Source organism: Schistocerca serialis, chromosome 1 (assembly GCF_023864345.2).
Source record: "Schistocerca serialis cubense isolate TAMUIC-IGC-003099 chromosome 1, iqSchSeri2.2, whole genome shotgun sequence".
Classification (NCBI taxonomy): Eukaryota; Metazoa; Arthropoda; class Insecta; order Orthoptera; family Acrididae; genus Schistocerca; species Schistocerca serialis.
In genome coordinates this window covers 290,595,098-290,615,587 of record NC_064638.1, presented here as the reverse complement: position 1 = coordinate 290,615,587, position 20,490 = coordinate 290,595,098, and the positions used below count along the sequence as shown (strand labels likewise).

The following is a 20,490-nucleotide window of genomic DNA, read 5'->3' as shown; positions in this document are numbered from 1 at the left end:
GAATACAGGCAGCTACTGTGTTAGTGTTCCTAGTTGAATTCAGAAGATGTTCCATCGCCACGTGCCCTAAGAAGCAGCAATAAAACATACTTTCTTATGCAATCAGCACCTTGTAGTTGTCTGTTTGACACTATTAGAGATATTCTGATATGGAGAAATCCTGCCAAAGCACTTTGAACAGGAAAACGCCATCCCCTGAAGAGGACTGAAGTAATATGATGTTCATGATGTACAGTGTGCCTCATATGTAGACCAGTTTGCTGTAATCCGCTCTTCCTTTATCCGAGTAACAGCAACCTGCCAGTTGTAATTGACGTTCAAGTGGTTGGAAGAGTGGATGCTACATACAAGCTTCAAGTTCTCAGTGAAGACTGTGATGTCTATGGACTTCTGTCTGTGTTGGTAATGACTGAGGGGTGCAACTGAGAGCATGAAAGCATTAATGAGATTTGTGGACTTCATATTTGACAGGTGCCTTACTTAGCTGCAACACCCAAGGGACATGAAAACAAAGTCTTTTTAAGGCTCTTAATTCTGGGATTGCATGAGCCGCAGACAGGGAATGTCTGCTTCAGTTTTACAAGGCTTCAGTATCATCCAGATCTATTTATGCGGGGGGGGGCAGGTGTGTAGATCATCAATTCTTATCTATTGGAAGACTATATGCACTATCTTCCATGAGGGAATAAAGTTGGCCACACTTATTTCCCCAACTCCCTAAGTGCACTTTAAGCCTTCAAGTGGTTGTATACAGGATGGAAACTAGTCGGATTGAACAAGGAGCTTAAGCTCTGCTAGGTATCAGAGCATTGAGTAATTTGGGGCAGGTACCGCAGCCTAGGATATCCCAGTGCAATCTATTGTAGCCCACTACATGCAGAGCCATTGCTAATCAAGTGTAGTGCCATGCATTACTGGGACACGTGTTGCAGGAAATGAGGGAAAAGTTGTATTTGTGAGGTCCACTAGCCTCTTGTGGTGAAGCTCTAGAGGAAAAAAGAAACCCCTAACTGCTTGTTTGTGAACTACCTTGTGGTGGAGTGAGAGGACTTAGATGTATGCAATGCTTGTGGTGTACAACTATGTAAATACTGGTGAGTAATTCCATGTCGAATCAACACAGGTGCGAGTCTGACCATTTAAGATTTTCTTCAAATTTGGTGTGTTCATTGCACATGATGAAAGAATAATGCCTAATAACAGAAGTGTAACAGAAGTACTACAAAAGTAAAGGCTGCCCAAAGCTATAAAACCGAAGAAAATTCAACAGACACTGCAGGCAAAAGCAGTTGTATCTTCTGTTCTAACAGAACAAGAATTGTGAAACAGAATTAAGGTCAGCGTCTTTGACCTTGAATAACTCTAAACATGTCTCCTTCAAAATTGATGAAAAAATATGTTTGCTTCTTCATGCAGATCAACTTAGGATTAGGATTGGATTGGATTGTTTGGGGGAAGAGACCAAACAGTGAGGTCATTGGTCTCATCGGATTAGGGAAGGAAGTCAGCTGTGCCCTTTCAAAGGAACCATCTCGGCATTTGCCTGGAGCGATTTAGGGAAATCACGGAAAACCTAAATCAGGATGGCTGGATGCGGGATTGAACCGTCGTCCTCCTGAATGTGAGTCCAGTGCGCTAACCACTGCGCCACCTCGCTCGGTTTGGCTTAGGAGATACAACTTAATAACAGCTGTGGTATGCAAGGAAGCTATGTGGCTGGTGTGTGGTTTTGGACCCCAACGCTCCCCCTCTGAAATCTTTGTCGCCGTGACAGACTGATCTGTTGCTAAGCCTAAACTTTAGATTAGGTTATTAGGTGATTAATTGGTTGCAAATTGGCAAAGTCAGTGAATGTGAATGCCAGGGAATGGATGTGGTAAGAGATTGAGCTTTGGCACAGCCTAACGTTTACATTCACACCGTATTTAACACTCTGTACCATGTTTAACACACCTTTCATCATAAAAACTAAAGCTGTGAGATAAATTCAGGAAACCTATGTCACATTGTGTACAAGTCTATGGAAAATGGAAATGAGGGTCCACTACATAACTTTTACCAGAAGTACAAATTGTGTATGTAAACCCCAACAAAAGATTTAAAGTGTTGAAAAACATTAACAGTTAAAAAGGCTGAACATAGTCATTCTGCATACAGGATGGGTGCTTTCAATTTTTGCTTTAAGGCTTTGGACACAGTCTTCATCAAAATTCTGTTAAAAAGGTTGTGTGATGACAAAGCATAATGTGGTAGCAATGTGAACAGATCAGCAGAAAACGTTTGTAATATGCTAGGTAATAGTTATGACCTTTGGCCTTCAGTGATGTAAAACATGATATAACTATCCCACTTAAATACATGTGTGGAGGGCAGGGCAAATAGGTTCAAATTTAACAAACAAATACAATGACATGTATTTTCAGGACTTATCATGCCTCAATACTGTGTAACACTATGTAACATCGTTTGTGTGTCTTTTGGGGGAAGGCCTGTTGACTTGTTGCTGTTCTCACATATACTTTTGCAGCAACATCGTTCTTGTCCACTGTAAAGATGTCAGGTTTTTTGAGCTGAAGGTGAAGGACCATGTGATATAGGAATCTTCTTGTAAACCTGCTGGTATCTCCATTATCATTCAAAACAATGTCATGGGTGACCTTCATACAAGCTTGCAACAAATCCTTTGATATCACAGAGGTGTAAGTCTTGTTGGATTTGCATTAGAGATTAATTTCTGATGTTTGGTGAATTGGAGAATACTTTTGTTCAGGTGTTGTTATGACCTGCAGGAATAATATAGTGTAGTACAGTGTAACCCATCATGAACCATGGACCTTGTCATTGGTGAGAAGGCTTGCTGCCTCAGTGATACAAATACCCTCACTGCAGGTGCAACCACAATGGAGGTGTATCCGTTTGAAGGCCAGACAAATGTATGGTTCCTGAAGATGAGCGGTAGCCTTTTCATTAGTTGCATGTCTTGATGATTGACTGATCTGGCCTTGTAATATCATCTGAAACAGCGTTGCTGTGTTGGTACTACGAACAGCTGAAACAGCATGAGGAAACTACAACCATAATTTCTCCCATGGGAATAAAGTTCTACTTTATGGTGAAATGATGGTGGAATCCTCTGGGCTAAAGTATTCCGAAAGTAAAATAGCCCCTCATTTGGATCCCCAGACAGGGACTACTCAGGAGGATGTTGTGATCAGGAGAAACAAAACTGGTGTTCTATGAATCAGAGCGTGGAATGTTAGATCCCTTAATCGGGCAGGTACATTAGAAAATAGAAAAATGGAAATGGAACAGTTAAAGTTAGATATAATGGGAATTACTGAAGTTCAGTGGCAGAAGGGACTTCTGGTAGGCAGATACAGTGGTGTGGGAACAAAATCAAATAGGGATAATTCAAGCATAGGGTTATTAATGAATAAGAAAATAGGAATGTGGATAAGCTACTAAGAACAGCATAGTGAACACATCATTGTAGTCAAGGTTGACACGAAGCCCATACCCAATACACAGTACAAGGTCATAGTCAAGTAGCTCCACAAATGATGAAGAGAGTGAAGAAATGTATGACGACATAAAAGAAATTATTTATAGTTAAGGGAGACAAAAATGTGATAATGATGGGGGACTGGCATTTGATTAAAGGAAAAGGGAGAGAAGGAAAAAAGTAGACGAGTATGGATTGTGGAAATGGTATGGAAGAGGAAGCCACTGGTAGAGTTTTGCACAGGGCATAATTCAATCATTGCTAGCATTTGGTTTAAGAATCATGAAAGAAAGTTATACATGCAGAAGAGACCTGGAGACATCAGAAGATTCCGGATTGATTATATAATGGTAAGATGGATTTTGGAACTATATTTTAAATTTTAAGGCATTTTCAAGGACAGACGTGGACTCTTGACTATACTGGTTATGAACTGTAGTTAAAATGAAGCAATCACAGAAAGGTAGGAAATTAAGGAGATAGAACCTGGATAAGTTGAAAGAACCAAAGGTTGTTGAGAGTTTCAAAGGGAGCTTTGGGCAACAGTTGACAAGAATGGGAGAAAGGAATACTGTAGAATATGAATGCGTAGCTTTGCGAAATGAAATAGTGAAGACGGCAGAGAATCAAGTAGGTAAGAAGACAAGTCTTAGTGGAAATCCTTGGATAACACAGGAGGTATTGAATTTAATTGATAAAAGCAGAAGATATAAGAATGCAGTAAATAAGGCGGGTGGAAGGGAATACAGACATCTAAAAAATGAGATTGACAGGAAGTGCAAAGTGGCTAAGCTGGAATTCCTAGAGGACAAATGTAAGAATTTAGAAACATATATCATTAGGGCAAAGATGGATACAATCAACATGACAAATAGAGACTTGGAGCAAAGAATAACAGCTGTATGAAAATCAAGAACTTAGATGTAAATCCAGTCCTAAGCAAAGAAGGGCAGGTTGGAAGGTGGAAGGAGTATATAGAGGGTCTAAACAAGGTAGGCGTACTTGAGGGCAGTATTATAGAAATAGAAACGGACATAGATGAAGATGAGATGGGATATATGATATTTTGAGAAGAATTTGACAGAGCACTGAAAGACCTAAGTTGAAACAAGGCCTCAGGAGTAGACGACATTCTGTCAGAACTACTGATAACCTTGGGAGAGCCAGTAATAACAAAACTCTTGCAACTGGTGTGCAAGATATATGAGACAGGTGAAATACCCTCAGATTTCAAGAATAATATAATAATTCCTATTTGAAAGAAAGCAGGTGCTGTGACAGATATGAATATTACCGAACAATCAGTTTAATAAGTTATGGTTGCAAAGTACTAACATGAATTCTTTACACAACAATGGAAAATCTATTAGGAGCTGATATTGGTAAGATCAGTTTTGATTCAAGAGAAATGTAGAAACAAGCAAGGCAATACCGACCTTACAACTTTTTTAGAAGATAGGTCAAGGAAAGGAAAACATATGTTTATAACATTTGTAGACTTACAGAAAGTTTTTGACAATGTTGACTATAATACTCTCTTTGAAATTATGAAGGTAGCAGGTGTAAAATACTGGGAGCGAAAGGCTATTTAAAACTTCTACATTTGTAAGAGTTGAGGGACAAGGAAGGGAAGCAGTGGTTGAGAAGGGAGTGAGACAGGGGTGTAGCCTATTGTCGATGATATTCAGTCTGTACATTGAGCAAGCAGCAAAGGAAACCAAAGAAAATTTGGGGTAGGAATTAAAGTCCAGGGAGAAGGCATAAAAACTTTGAGGTTAGTTGAAGACATTGTAATTCTCTCAGAGATATAAAGGACTTGAAGAGCAGTTGAATGGAATGGATCGGGCCTTGAAAGGAGGATGTAAGATGATTATCAACAGAAGCAAAACAAGGATGATGGAATGTAGTCAAATCAGATGATGCTGAGCAAATTAGATTAGGAAATGGTACACTTAAAAATAATAGATGAGTTTTGCTATATGGGCAGCAGAATAACTGGTTATATCTGAAGTAGAGAAGATACAAAATGTTAACTGGCAGTGGTTAGAAAAACGTTTCCGGAGAAGTGAAGTTTGTTAATATAGAATACAGGTGTAAGTGTGTCAGGAAGTATGGTGTGTAGCCTTGTATGGAAGTGAAACAGTTTAGACAAGAGATTAGAGGCTTTTGAAATGTGGCACTACAGAGCAATACTTAAGATTAGACAGTAAATCACATAACTAATAACGAGATACTAAACATAATTGGGAGAAAAGAATTTTGTGGCACAACCTGACAAATTGATGTTTGTAGTTACTATTACAAATCTTGAGAACAATGCACAAGAATATTAAATTGACAGTTGAACATGCAACTAATAAAAGCATTAACTTTCTTGACCTGAAGATTTGTAATAGGAGCCACTAAACATCAACTTAGTATTTACAGAAAACCTACCACCACAGATGTCAGTATTGACAACTCATCTTGCTACCCCTGCCAACAAAAAATGGGGTATTTCAGAGCCATGGTACACTGAATTAGAAAAAGTACCAATGAGTGACACAGACCAACAAAATGAAATCAATATTATTAAAACAGTTGCTGATAATAATGGATATAAACCTATAATAATAGAAAAACTCCACAACAAAATGCAAACAAAAACCACGGATCCTCTTTACAGCAATCCACACAACATGCACTCCAAAACAAATCAGTGTTTCACAGAAGCCTATCATAAATATGTTGCTCTCCCATACATAGGCCCACTATCGTACCAAATAGCAAACTTATTTAAAAAGAAAAATATCACAATCAGCTTTTCCACAAATAGTAAATTGCAGCAAAAATTAATCCATGATGTAAATACCTCCAAGAGTCCCTACAGTAAATCAGGACTATACAAGCTCAAACGTGATACATGCTGAAAATTCTACATTGGACATACAGGCAGAAGTTTTGAAGTTAGATACAAAGAACACATTGATGTTTTAAGGCTTGGCAACTTGAACAAATCTGCATTGAGAACAACTTAAAAATTTTACATCTAGAAGAAATAGTAGCCACTATGAATATATTAGCAGAAATAGAAGTACACACACACACCAAAACAGCACAAACTGAGTTAGCTAACACCCCTTTCCTGAAAAATTTACAAAAATTATTTTCCGCCCTCCAAAGCAAATAATATTCCTACACCCATTTGCAGATCAAGTAGCAAATTTATATGTTACTACAATTCTCATAATGCTACATGTAAATAAATAATATACTGTCTTAGCCTTATAAAAAAATTAAAAAAATATCTTTAACACGGAAGATCTTTATAATGTAACAGTATTCGCTCTAAAATTCACAAAATCAATGTATTTCTGTACTAGTGTAAAATGCGTTTCAGTTGCATAAGTGAATATATGAACCTATTCCAGACATGGGATATATTTATTATGTTACAATACATCATAGCATATTTGACACTCACGTACTTCTAAACACTTTGTATCTATCAAAACATGTGATGCATGTTAGAAATGTGTTTGTGACAAATCTGAAGTGCTCTGTGATACAGATTTATGTGTGCAACAATAAGAATGTGGTGGAAATGTATTCTGTGACAAATCTAAAGCGCTCAATGATACAAATTTATGTGTGCAACAATAAGAATGTGACAAAAACTATGAACGTTATTTGTTGGACGAAAACTATGAAAACAAATGCTCCAGACCAACGTTTCACGTAAGTCACGTCCCAATGCAAATCTGTAACACAACCATCTGTGTGACGTGCTTATACTTATGTATTATTTACATTTTAGAACAACCAATCAATAAAAAGTGCATCACATGTTCTAATGAAAACATGAAAGCCGACTGATGATGAATTGTAATGATTTGAAACCGGTAATGGTACGTTTTGAATAAACTCCTCTGTCCCAACAGACTTTGGAATGCCCAATGGTACTGATTGGGCACCGTAGTAGCCCCAGCCCACAAGCATCGCTGGATGCGGATATGGAGGTGCATGTGGTCAGCACCCCGCTCTCCCCGGCCGTATGTCAGTTTATGAGACCGGAGCCGCCATTTGTGGCTGGTTGCTGTCTCAACACCATCAACATGTACAAAATTGATATTGAAGTTGCCACATATTTCCAATTTCTAGTACTTCCTATAAAGTGAATCGAGAAGCTTCTCTAGCTTGAGCAGAAATGCTCTGAAGTCAGAGTTAGGTGACATATAAACAACAAAACTTAGAAGTTTAGTTTCACTAAATTCAACTGCCCCTGCACAACATTCAAATATTTGTTCAGTGCAGTGCCATGATACGTCTATGGACTCAGATGGAATATTGTTTTTTATGTACATGGCCGCACCCCCACCCCGCAACGAACTCCTTGAAAAACAGCCAGCTAATCTGTATCCTGGTAAAGGAAGCCTCTAAATTGTCAAATTATTTAAGTGGTGCTCCGATATACCAATAATTTTAGAGTCAACATCTATAAGCAGTTCACTAACTTGATCTCTAATACCTCTTATATTTTGATGAAATGTGCTAATTTCTTCTCTACTTGGAAACATGACGTCCTCTGAAGGTGAGCCAGTAGTTAGAGGGACTTCCTTTAAGCAGGTACATCTATCAGCTGACTTCAATCTAAAAATGGTACAGCTCAAACACCAACTACTACAGGAATTTTTCCATGAGTGATCCCACCACTACCCACTACACTGTCACGTATAAGCTTTGCCAGCCTCCCCTTCCCATACCTGTTGAGGTGCAGGCCATGCGTAGTGAAATCCAACCTATTGACCAACTCAACTGGCACCACTGCTATGTGACCCATGCCCTCTGCCATCAGTGCCTTCTCCAGCCCCATGTTAATGCACCTAACAGTCGCCTAAAGATGAAGCTGATCATGACGCTGAAACAGCTGCACGAAATGCACATTAGTGCCACCAGTCGGAGTAACTATCTTTACCAGGTCACCACCTACATCATATTCCCAGTCCTTATCAAGACGTCCCTGCTACTCTCATTATCACTACCTGATCCTCCTTTGTAAAATTTCTACATAACTTCCCTACGTTGTCAGTCACCTGAGCCAACCCTCCACTAGGCTTGACAATGCTGGTGACCTGGTACTCACTCCCCAACACTTCCCGCAACTGCTGGCTCACACCTCTACTGTGTGAACTACCTAGCAGCAGAACCTTCTCGTTTCTGTTAGACGTTGCAACTGACCTACGCCTCCTAACTGCTGAGGACTGCTGCATATTCCCTGCACCTACAGCTACAAGAGGCTCCTCTCCACTCAACTCCAACAGTTGATCAAATCTATTGCATATACACAAAGTGTAACTGTCTGAATACCTCATCTTCCTAGCTGCCTTCTTACTAACTGCCAATTCCCATTCTCCAGCACCCTTCATCCTACTCAACCTATCTAGTTCCTCCTTTGCGTGTTGTAACTGCACCTGAAGGGCACAGATTTTATGCTTCTGCTCCTCTATCAACTTATTTCTACTAAAGATTCTGCATTCCCAGGAGAGGATCTGCTAGAATGCCCACTGGCTTCCCCACTGCATTCCCCCCAATGAAAATACTTTGAACAAATCTCACACCGTAACCCACTACTCACAAACTTACAACAGAGCCCACACTTCTCACTTATGGTAAAATTTTACAGTTACTGAAAAAAACTATACGTCTGTGTTACCTAAGTTCAGTTACACCAATAGAACTAACAATAGTGGTCTCGAAATTCTCTCTCTACTAAGAAAGCGACTACTTTTATTAAAACAACTAAACCACAGCTAATACCAATACCAACAAAACTTCACAAAATTATTAGCTAAAACCAAAAATTCAAGGGGCCATTGGAACACTCAACGTAGTTAAAACAGTGAATGAAAATTTTACTGAAATATTTCAATAGAAATAATAAGAAATGTCAGCTGAAAACTACAGCATGAAATTTACTAAATGACTTTAACGCACAGAAAACTCTGAAAAACACTGTGAGCAAATGCTTCCAAAAGTTTATTAAATCGTTATTTCGCCACAAACAGCATGAAACACCACTGAAAACTATATAACAGTGCACAAATAACTTTGTCAGTACTTAGTAGCTTTATTATCGCTACAGCTGCAACTGGACACCTCAAAATGTAAACACACTACTCTCCATTCTCAGGAGAAGATCTTGCTAGAATGCCCACTGGCTTTCCCACTGCATTCCTTCAACTGTGATCATGCCTTCTGTATAAGGTTCTTTGGTGGTAGGTGTAACATTCTTGGAGACCAGATTTACTGTGTGGTTGATGGAAAATCCAAAAGACATAAATAATTTCAGGCTGAAAAGATTCTCAGTATCAGCATTGCTTATGATTTAGAAAGTTATGTCCTCAGTTAAGTTTTTGTAAATGGCTTTTGTGGTTCAAGTGGCTCTGAGCACTATGCGATTTAACTTCTGAGATCATCAGTCGCCTAGAACTGAGAGCTAATTAAACCTAACTAACCTAAGGACGTCACACACATCCATGCCCGAGGCAGGATTCGAACCTGCGACCGTAGCGGTCGCTCGGCTCCAGACTGTAGCGCCTAGAACCGCACGGCCACTCCAGCCGGCTGGCTTTTGTGGTAAATTGAGCTTTCAACATAGTGTGTTGCATGGTATAACCGACCAACCATCAATCTGATGGAGGTAGTACAGGTGCCTCTAGTTGTAAATATGTTTGAAAATTGATGAGACTGATGGGGGCACCTGTACTGACTTGAAAGCTGACTGCTGACTGTCTTCCAGCCATCTGCAGTGATGTGAGCAGTTTGTTGGAGGACCCGCCGTCAGTAACGAGTGCACAACATTTAACGTTAACGTCCATTTGATCCTGTGATTGTGAGACAGGAATGGCTGCCTGACAAACAGTTATGAGGTGATCTTGTCATGCGCATTTAATGCAATCCAATCACTGGAACAGACAATTGTCTATAGCATCATTCTGAAAACAGTCCGGGCAGGACTGGTATTGCTGTTGCAATTTGTGTGGTATGAAAATCACTGTTTTCATGTGGAGGGACGTGTTTGCTGGTGTGTGTATATATACAACACCTTATCTAATGAAGGATCATCAAGCTGTAAACCCTTTAACCAAAACTCTTTATTATGTGCTGCGCAGATAATCACAACTGTGATCATGTCTTCTGTATAAGATTCTTTGGTTGTACGTGTAAAAAACTTGCATTGGTGACTTAGCTCATGGAGTTCAGCCACTCAAACTATAGGGTCGACCAAGTTGCTTGCGACAGTGGTAAAACTCGAGGCGAGCAGAAATCGTGAGTCAGTGTCTTTGATATGAGCACTTAACAAAGAACAAATTTGTTCAAGGTAAGGTTACCGAATTTCATTATGAAGGCCAGCTCACGCAACTACTGATAACTTTGTCGCCAAATTCATGCTAAAAAAAGGGATTTGGCGTTGTCCTCATCTTTTGCCTTATACGCGGTAGTGCTGTCACATACATTTTTCATATCAGCCCCACACGTCTTATTTTTCTTCACCACTGAAGAAGAATGGAATATTACAGAATTTGAAACACGAACAGCTGCTAGCATGAGTTTCTTAGAAGTAGATACCTTAGGGGTTGCGAAGCAACTCAAATCACTTGATATGGGGAAGTCTTCAGGTCCAGATTGTATACCGATTAGGTTCCTTTCAGATTACACTGATACAATAGCTCCCTACTTAGCAATCATACACAACCGCTCACTCACCGATAGATCTGTACCTACAGATTGGAAAATTGCGCAGGTCGCACCAGTGTTTAAGAAGGGTAGTAGGAGTAATCTATCGAACTACAGACCTATATCATTGGCGTCGGTTTGCAGTAGGGTTTTGGAGCATATACTGTATTCAAACATTATGAATCACCTCGAAGGGAACGATCTGTTGATACGTAATCAGCATGGTTTCAGAAAACATCGTTCTTGTGCAATGCAGCTAGCTCTTTATTCGCACGAAGTAATGGCCGCTATCGACAGGGGATCTCAAGTTGATTCCGTATTTCTATATTTCCGGAAAGCTTTTGACACCGTTCCTCATAAGCAACTTCTAATCAAGCTGCGAGCCTATGGGGTATTGTCTCAGTTGTGCGACTGGATTCGTGATTTCCTGTCAGGAAGGTCACAGTTCGTAGTAATAGATGGCGAATCATCGAGTAAAACTGAAGTGATATCAGGTGTTCCCCAGGGAAGCGTCCTGAGACCTCTGCTGTTCCTGATCTATATAAATGACCTGGGTGACAATCTGAGCAGTTCTCTTAGGTTGTTTGCAGATGATGTTGTAATTTACCGTCTAGTAAGGTCATCCGAAGACCAGTATCAGTTGCAAAGTGATTTAGAAAAGATTGCTGTATGGTGTGGCAGGTGGCAATTGACGCTAAATAACGAAAAGTGTGAGGTGATCCACACGAGTTCCAAAAGAAATCCGTTGGAATTCGATTACTCGATAAATAGTACAATTCTCAAGGCTGTCAATTCAACTAAGTACCTGGGAGTTAAAATTACGAACAGCTTCAGTTGGAAAGACCACATAGATAATATTGTGGGGAAGGCGAGCCAAAGGTTGCGTTTCATTGGCAGGACACTTAGAAGATGCAACAAGTCCACTAAAGAGACAGATTACACTACACTCGTTCGTCCTCTGTTAGAATATTGCTGTGCGGTGTGGGATCCTTACCAGGTGGAATTGACGGAGGACATCGAAAGGGTGCAAAAAAGGGCAGCTCGTTTTATTATTACGTAATAGGGGAGAGAGTGTGGCAGATATGATATGATACGCGAATTGGGATGGAAGTCATTAAAGCAAAGACGTTTTTCGTCGCGGCGAGATCTATTTACGAAATTTCAGTCACCAACTTTCTCTTCCGAATGCGAAAATATTTTGTTGAGCCCAACATACATAGGTAAGAATGATCATCAAAATAAAATAAGAGAAATCAGAGCTTGAACAGAAAGGTTTAGGTGTTCGTTTTTCCCGCGCGCTGTTCGGGAGTGGAATGGTAGAGAGATAGTATGATTGTGGTTCGATGATCCCTCTGCCAAGCACTTAAATGTGAATTGCAGAGTAGTCATGTAGATGTAGATGTACAGTGGGAATGGCGAAGGATTGACAGTCGGCTGGTGCAGTACTCTGGCCAGGAGTTCCTCCGTATGCTTTTGACTTTCCACTTTGTGAGTTATCAGCTGTTGCATAACAGCAGCAAGAGAGAGTTTGGCCGTGGTGGCTGTTCAGCATAGAAAAGTCCATAGTTCACTGAAAAGTTTTCTGTCAGCTAAATGCCAAAACTCTCATGCAAGTTTCCACAGCTCGAGCAATGGAACATGAGCAAGTTCAATCTGAAGTCGCCAGTTACGTTGTGGCACACAACACAAAGGAACACTGGTTTTTGAATTTGTTTATTTGGTTCAACACACGACTGCACAACAGAAATTAATATGAAACTGCCCAGATGCGATGAACAGTCAGTACCGTAACAACATACGAATCTTAAGAGCTGCACAATAATTTTCAGTTGACAGCATGGCACAGACTGAGATTTAGAGGTTTGCGTCGGTCTAAATATAGATGAGTATAGACATCACTGGTGTTGGTGGCACTAGTTTTGAGATGTCACGTTCAGCGGTGTTGTAGGTTCGCTTTGGAGGGTGATGGTAGATTCTCTGGTGTTGATCCACAGCTCTACGGCTAACAGACCTTACTTCAGTGCATCAGGTAACACCTGTGGTGTGGTGGCGAGCAGTTGCTTGTGCAGCTGTCACAGCATACTGATCTGGAGTGAGGTGGATAGCAAAAGATAATTATAGCTGTGGATTTACCACAGTACCAATTGTCCCGGAAGGGATTACACCAATATACTATACTGTCAAACTCTGTGTCCATGATGTCACAACACATGACATATTTTGCTACAACTTATTTTTTACATACATGTAGCATTCAACTTCCATCCCAGCTTCAGTGACAGACACTTCATACACACACAATTTCCTATCTTGCCACTTGCTGCCTCGCAACGGAACATAATAACCTTTGTGTGGTTGTGCCACATTTTTGATGAATGCTTGCTATTGACTGGTACATATTAAAAGTTTTGACTCTGATTATCAAAATAAAAATTACTTACTATTAGCCTGTTCTTCTTCTTGGTTACCCGTTATTTGTCAAAATAAGAATACTTGCTGTTGGCTCCTCAGACTGTCAGCTTACTTGTAATTCATCAAAATTAGAATGTTTTGGTGTTGACCTCTTCAAATTGTTAACATATCTGTGATTGCTAAAAAGAAGAATGCTTCTTATTGGCATGTTCACATTGCCGCCTTACTGTGCATTGCTATTACACCAATGTTTTAACAGAATTTTGATGAGGGCTGGGTCCACAGTCATCATATAATTATCGAAAGTAGTCATTCCTTATGTGGAACGACTGCTTCCAACCTTTCTAATGCTTAATATGTTTTTCAGTCTCTATGTCATTTTTGTTGCAGTTTGCGTTGCTTAATTCTATCACATAGCTGTACATATTATATTATATCTCCTAATCCAAATGTCAGCCCAACTTGAGTTTTTACTATATTGTATAGTGTAACATGAAGAAGCAAATACATTGTTTTCATAAATTTTGAAATGAAATGATGTGTTTGAGACATTCGATGTCAGAGATCAATGTTACTGGCCGTAACTGTGTGCATTGTTTGAGTGTGGGCACATTGCATATCATTTGAAAGCATGCTCCCAGACCTTTCCGAAATTACCTGTTCATAGTTCTGTCCTTGCTAGAACAAAAGCTACGGTCATTTTTGTCTGCAGTGTTTGTTGAGTTTTTTGCTATTACTTTTGTTGTACTTTTGTTCCAGTTGCAAAATTTGCAATTTTTCATCATATGCTATAAATGCGTCAAATTTATAGAAAGTTGTAAATGTCCAGGCTGGACATTGTACTTTTTTGTATTGTTTTGACTTGGAATGACTGCAGTGAAACTTCACTGTGGACCATCCAAGCACTAACCTCATAGTGTTTTGTTGGCAACATTTGCTCCCCCCCCCCCCCCCTCCCTCCCTCCCTCTCTCTCTCTCTCTCTCTCTCTCCACTCACTGGTGTGCAAAAATTAAGCACGAAACTACCTTCCAAGCAACTCCGCTCCATGTAACATGGACCACACGTAGAAAGAATTGTTACAGTATATTTCAAGAAGTAACTGAAGGTACCACAATTTTCGATGGTCACCTTGACATTGCTGTTAAATTGTGCCTAGTCATCAATTGTGGGGTGTCTAGGAAATGTTCCTCTGATCACTAGACAACAATTCAGACATATCATATTAATGAGTTTTATTACGAAAAGTAAATGACAATACTTAACTAAGAGAATTATGTAGATGTGTCGCAAGCAAAGGGCGAGTGTAGACTTACAGTCAACATAGAAGTGAATGCAACCTGAAGGTTTGGTGAGCAATAGTCAATGGACTTGCCTATTGACTAGCTTGTATGGGCGCAGTAGCTCCATGATCTTGAAATTCTTTAAGTTCATCAGCGACTTTGTCCCGTAATGCAATAGGAACAGTTCTGGCCCAGCAAAATTTCGGCTGAGCTTTGTCTTTCATAGTAATAGGTGCAACAAAATTTTTAGCCTTGCCTAAACCTTCAGAAAAGAGTTCAGGAATTTCTTTCAGTAAGCTAGCTACACTGTCTTTGGCATTGAATTCAGTCACTGACAACACATTGTCCTGAATTTTAAAGTCAAACGAATCAAGGCCAAATATGTTGTCACAATCGCGTGATTGTAGCACAATAAAAGTCACAGTTCACATATGCAAGCGATACATAGCAGGCAAAGTACTTCTTCCGAGAATGGGAATGTCTTTGTCTATTATAAGCCGTCAGGTGCGTGCTAGTTTTAGACAGGCATGGGGAACCTAACAATTCATATGTATTATGATTTAGAAATGTAACAGAGGCCCTAGTGTCCAACTGAAATTTCACACTTTTTGCACTAATGTACAAATGAACAAAAATTTTGTTGGTCTGCCATAGCAGTGAAGTGGGTTGCTCATTGCCATAAACAGACAAGGCAAACAATGAAAATAAGCACACAAGCAAAGAAAATTTCTGCAACACCCACCTGAGAACACTGATTAGCAAAAACACTATATGAGACACTACTAAAACAAGTAAACACACCCCTGCAAAGAAAAGACAATGTAGAATTAATGTGCCAGCAAAACACAAAAGAAAATCAGTGGCTGCCAGGCACTGGGTTCTTATAACTTGTCGCCAAATGTTGAATCCTGCCTAGTTGTCAGTCGTGGTGTGTCTAGGAAACCTGCTTTCTCGGATTGCTAGACAACAATTCAAACAAAATGTATTAATGAGTTTTATTACGAAAAGTAAATGACAATACTTAACTTTGAGAAATACTTAGATGTATTACAAGCAAAGGGCAACATCCAAAATAAACAAGCTTCTTCAGTATAAAAATTCTAATACAAACAAAGCAATTAGCTTTGACGCTTCTATCCAAGTTGCTAGTCTTAACGCTTCTCTTAGACTGGGCCACAACTAGTCGGGTGTGGCGCTTATGTTCCCTTCACATAGAGGCCGCTGCTGTCGCGTTGTAATCCTAGAGATGGGTTGGTGAGCGTACAATTGGCTAATGTCTTGTCACAGCCCTCTCTGCTCTACCATTTCTGATTGGCATTCTGCCGGCACTTGACTTTACACCGTAACAATTGCAAAAGATGGGGTGTGGTTTCTTAACATGGGATGTCATCACCATGGATGGCAATGCATGTTCTAGTCCAAATGTTCTTCTCCGGCCCATACTGTAATGAAGAACACCACCACAGTGCACTGTAACTGCTGTCTGATTGAGACACGCAGTGTTATACCATTCCTTCAACTGCCTGCTGTTGTGTGGCTAGCCCCATTTAGTGCTATAGCCACGCTGACCTCACGCCATGTGACATCTAGCTTTCTGTGCATGACTTGGAGGCTTCTGGCAACATGCTTCTGTATTTCAGTCATTTCCACAAAGTTGTCAGTATGTTATCTTACTTTGTCTGTGTCACCCCTAAGTTTTGTGACTAATGTATATAGTGGTAAGTAGTCATCATGTGTATACCATGCAACATCCACTCTCATATGGGAACAGTAGCTTATCCTCTCAGTCACTGTAAATATTTTTACTTACTGTTTTATACAAAATCTGTTTCAGATATCATACCAAATGGCATGAACTTACATCTCAACCATGAGCAGGTATTCAGGTGATTCATTCCGCTGGAGACGTGGGTCTGGAGGGAGGAATAACGATGCGGCAGGTCACAGTGGACATCACTGGCCTCCAGGTGGACCTGGGAATCAAGGATATCCCAATCATAAGTTTTCTTTGTTGCCTGATCCGTAAGTCTTACTGATTATTTTGATATATTCATCTACATACAATTTACATTATATGAATGTTGTCAGAATGGCAATTAAACATTGTATACATAAATGTGACATGCAGTGAAGTCTACCAAAATTGTGTAATGCCAGTTAGCTGTGTGCATAGGAGTTGCATCATTGTTGTACCAAAATACACTACTGACCATGAAAATTGTTACACCACGAAGATGATGTGCTAAATACGTGAAATTTAACTGACTGGAAGAAGATGCTGTGATATGCAAATGATTAGCTTTTCAGAGCATTCACACAAGGTTGGTGCCGGTAGTGACACCTACAACGTGCTGACATGAGGAAAGTTTCCAACCGATTTCTCATACACAAACAGCAGTTGACCGGCGTTATGTGGTGAAACATTGTTGTGATGCCTCGTGTAAGGAGAAGAAATACGTACCATCACGCTTCCGATGTTGATAAAGGTCAGATTGTAGCCTATTGTGATTGCAGTTTATCTTATCGCGACATTGCTGCTCGCGTTGGTCGAGATCCAATTACTGTTAGCAGAATGTAGAATCGGTGGATTCAGGAGGGTAATACGGAACGCCGTGCTGGATCCCAATGGCCTCGTATCACTAGCAGTCGAGATGACAGGCATCTTATGCGCATGGCTGTAACGGAACCTACAGCCACGTCTCGATCCCTGAGTCAACAGATGCGGACGTTTCCAAGGCAACAACCATCTGCACGAACAGTTCGACGACGTTTGCAGCAGCATGGACTATCAGCTAGGAGATGATGGCTGCGGTTACCCTTAACGCTGCATCTCAGACAGGAGTGCCTGCGATGGTTTACTCAACAATGAACTTGGGTACACGAATGGCAAAACATAATTTTTTCGGATGAATTCAGGTCCTGTTTACAGCCTTATGATAGCCGCATTTGTGTTTGGCAACATCGTGGTGAACGCACATTGGAAGTGTGTATTTGTCATCGCTATACTGGTGTATCACCCTGTGTGATGGTATGGGGTGCCATTGGTTACACATCTCGGTCACCTCTTGTTCGCATTGACAGCACTTTGAACAGTGTACGTTTCATTTCAGATGTGTTACGACCCGTGGCTCTACCCTTCATTCGATCCCTACGAAACCCTACATTTCAGCAGGATAATGCACGACCGCACGTTGCAGGTCCTGTACGGACCTTTCTGGATACAGAAAATGTTCGACTGCTGCCCTGGCTAGAACATTCTCCAGATCTCTCACCAATTGAAAACATCTGGTCAGTGGTGGCCGAGCAACTGGCTCGTCACAATACGCCAGTCACTACTCGTGATGAACTGTGGTATTGTATTGAAGCTGCATGGGCAGCTGTACCTGTACACGCCATCCAAGCTCTGTTTGACTTAATGCCCAGGCGTATCAAGGCCATTATTATGGCCAGAGGGGGTTGTTCTGGGTATTGATTTCTCAGGATCTATGCACCCAAATTGCGTGAAAATGTAATCACATGTCAGTTCTAGCATAATATATTTGTCCTATGATTACCCGTTTATCATCTGCATTTCTTCTTGGTGTAGCAATTTTAGTGGCCAGTAATGTATTACCAAGAAGTTGTTGCATGCTTACCTTTAAATTTTTCAGTTGTGCGTAAGTTATACCTTCCAATCAATCTGAGTGTGTTCATCTCTGCCAATCCACATGAATGAAGTGTTATTCGGACATTTGTAGCCTCGATTTATCTATTCTTTGGATGAATTTGCAGAACTTTGCTATTGTGCATCACAAAATCTTCATCAGTTTGTTGAACAGTCATTACAAAATGTTAAGATTGATGTTCTATGCACAATTTTAGAGTCAATTGCAATTTGGTTTACCTGTATTTACTTAATGAACAACACGTATGTATTATTTGTGACACATTTGAATGCCCTTCTTCTCAGGTCCAGTTCCTCTGCACTGCGCACCCACAGTTCCCTCAGACATTTTGCCTAAAACTTTTACTTTCCCCCCTTCCTTGCCCATATCTTTCCAACTCAGTTACCATCAATTTCTCTCCTGTCATTTTTCATACCAAATCTCTGTTTCCGTGACATTGCACTACCCCCAACCCCAGCCCCTCAAATCCTCCAACCCCTCAGTTTTGTTGTTATTACTATATGGAGCAGTCAGATGAAAACAAAACACATGGGAAGAAGTAGGTAAACTGTTTATTATTTCAAAAGTGATCACCAAAACTGTTAACACATTTATCCATTGTGAGACTAGATGGTCAGTGCCTTCATGGAAAAATGTGTGCAGTTGCCTATGGAACCATGAAACACAAATTGGCAGACACAAATGTCTATCTTCAGGGTTCCAAAAATATGGAAATTGCATGGGGGAAGTCGGGACTGTATGGAGGATGTGTTAGGGCTTCCTAGTGAAACATATACAGCACACTCGAAATGACCCTGGCAACATGTGGGTCTGCCCCCATTTTTAGAGTATGCTGCAGAAGTTTCGTAGAGAAGTCCTTACATACCCTCCTTACTGCTGCAGTCTCTCCCCACGCAATTTCTGGATGTTTGGAGCCTTGAAGAAAGACATTTCTGGCTTTTGACCTGCTTTGGATAAAGAGATGTGTGCCTGGGTAGAATCACAGTTCTGTAGGCATTGGAAAACATTCTGACTGTCTTGCCTCACAGTGGGACGATTGTATAAATGATTACAGTGATTGCTATTGAAATAATAAACAATACTTGCTTTTTTCCTATCTGTCTCGTTTTCATTTGACTGCACCTTATACATGATGAAAGGAAATTCGCACACTCAGGTTTCGCAGCACGACTCCTCACATGCCACCGATAAAAAAATGTCTGTCACAAAATTTCGTCCGGCGAGTACATCTGGCAGAAAAAGGACGTTAGAGAGTGGCAATCGGGCAACACTGTAACCACATGTATGGTAACTACCTCTGTCAGCACATACTGGTCTTGCTGTACAGTTGGTGCAGTGAATAGAGTGTTGGGTTAGCATGCAGGAGATCGAGGATTTGATCCTGGCTTGGTGTGCATTTTTTTAATTTGCTAATTTCATTCTGACATTTCATATCGTAATATACACTGTTTCTTAGGTCACATGTATCCTAAATTTACAACATTGTGTAATGCTTAACATAACAAATACCTGGTTAGACAAATAAGAAATAGACAGTTGAAACAAATGACGTGTCATAGGACAGAACAACTACAAAAACAATATCAATTTCGAGATGCTAAAGATGATAGCACAGTACAATTATACAACATCTACATGTCATTTACACTACATGTAATATGTGTTCAGGTGTCACAAATTAGCAACCAGTGACTATTAATGTCCATGTTAATGACTGCATGACCTTCACAACAGAATACCTTGTGCTAGGAACAACAGATTCTCAAACCAACTTCTCTGCACGTCCAAACATTGCGCAGCCTATCAGATCGTGCAACTGTGCACCCTTCACAGTAAAGCTGCATCCACAGTAACAAGTGCAGCATGAACACGCACTACCAATTCTTCCACATTTGTTGGTGGTGTAGAGTGCAT

The 20,490-nt window shown here is 40.3% G+C and overlaps 1 protein-coding gene across 1 annotated transcript in view; it reads left to right on the top strand.

The window, feature by feature from the left end:
- Positions 1 to 20,490, top strand: part of LOC126467492 (uncharacterized) — a 209,037-nt gene that overhangs the window by 19,020 nt on the left and 169,527 nt on the right. The window contains exon 2 of the mRNA XM_050096470.1: positions 16,746 to 16,933. Coding sequence (XP_049952427.1) covers positions 16,782 to 16,933 — 152 coding nt within the window. The 5' untranslated portion in view covers positions 16,746 to 16,781. The remainder of the gene's footprint in view (positions 1 to 16,745; positions 16,934 to 20,490) is intronic.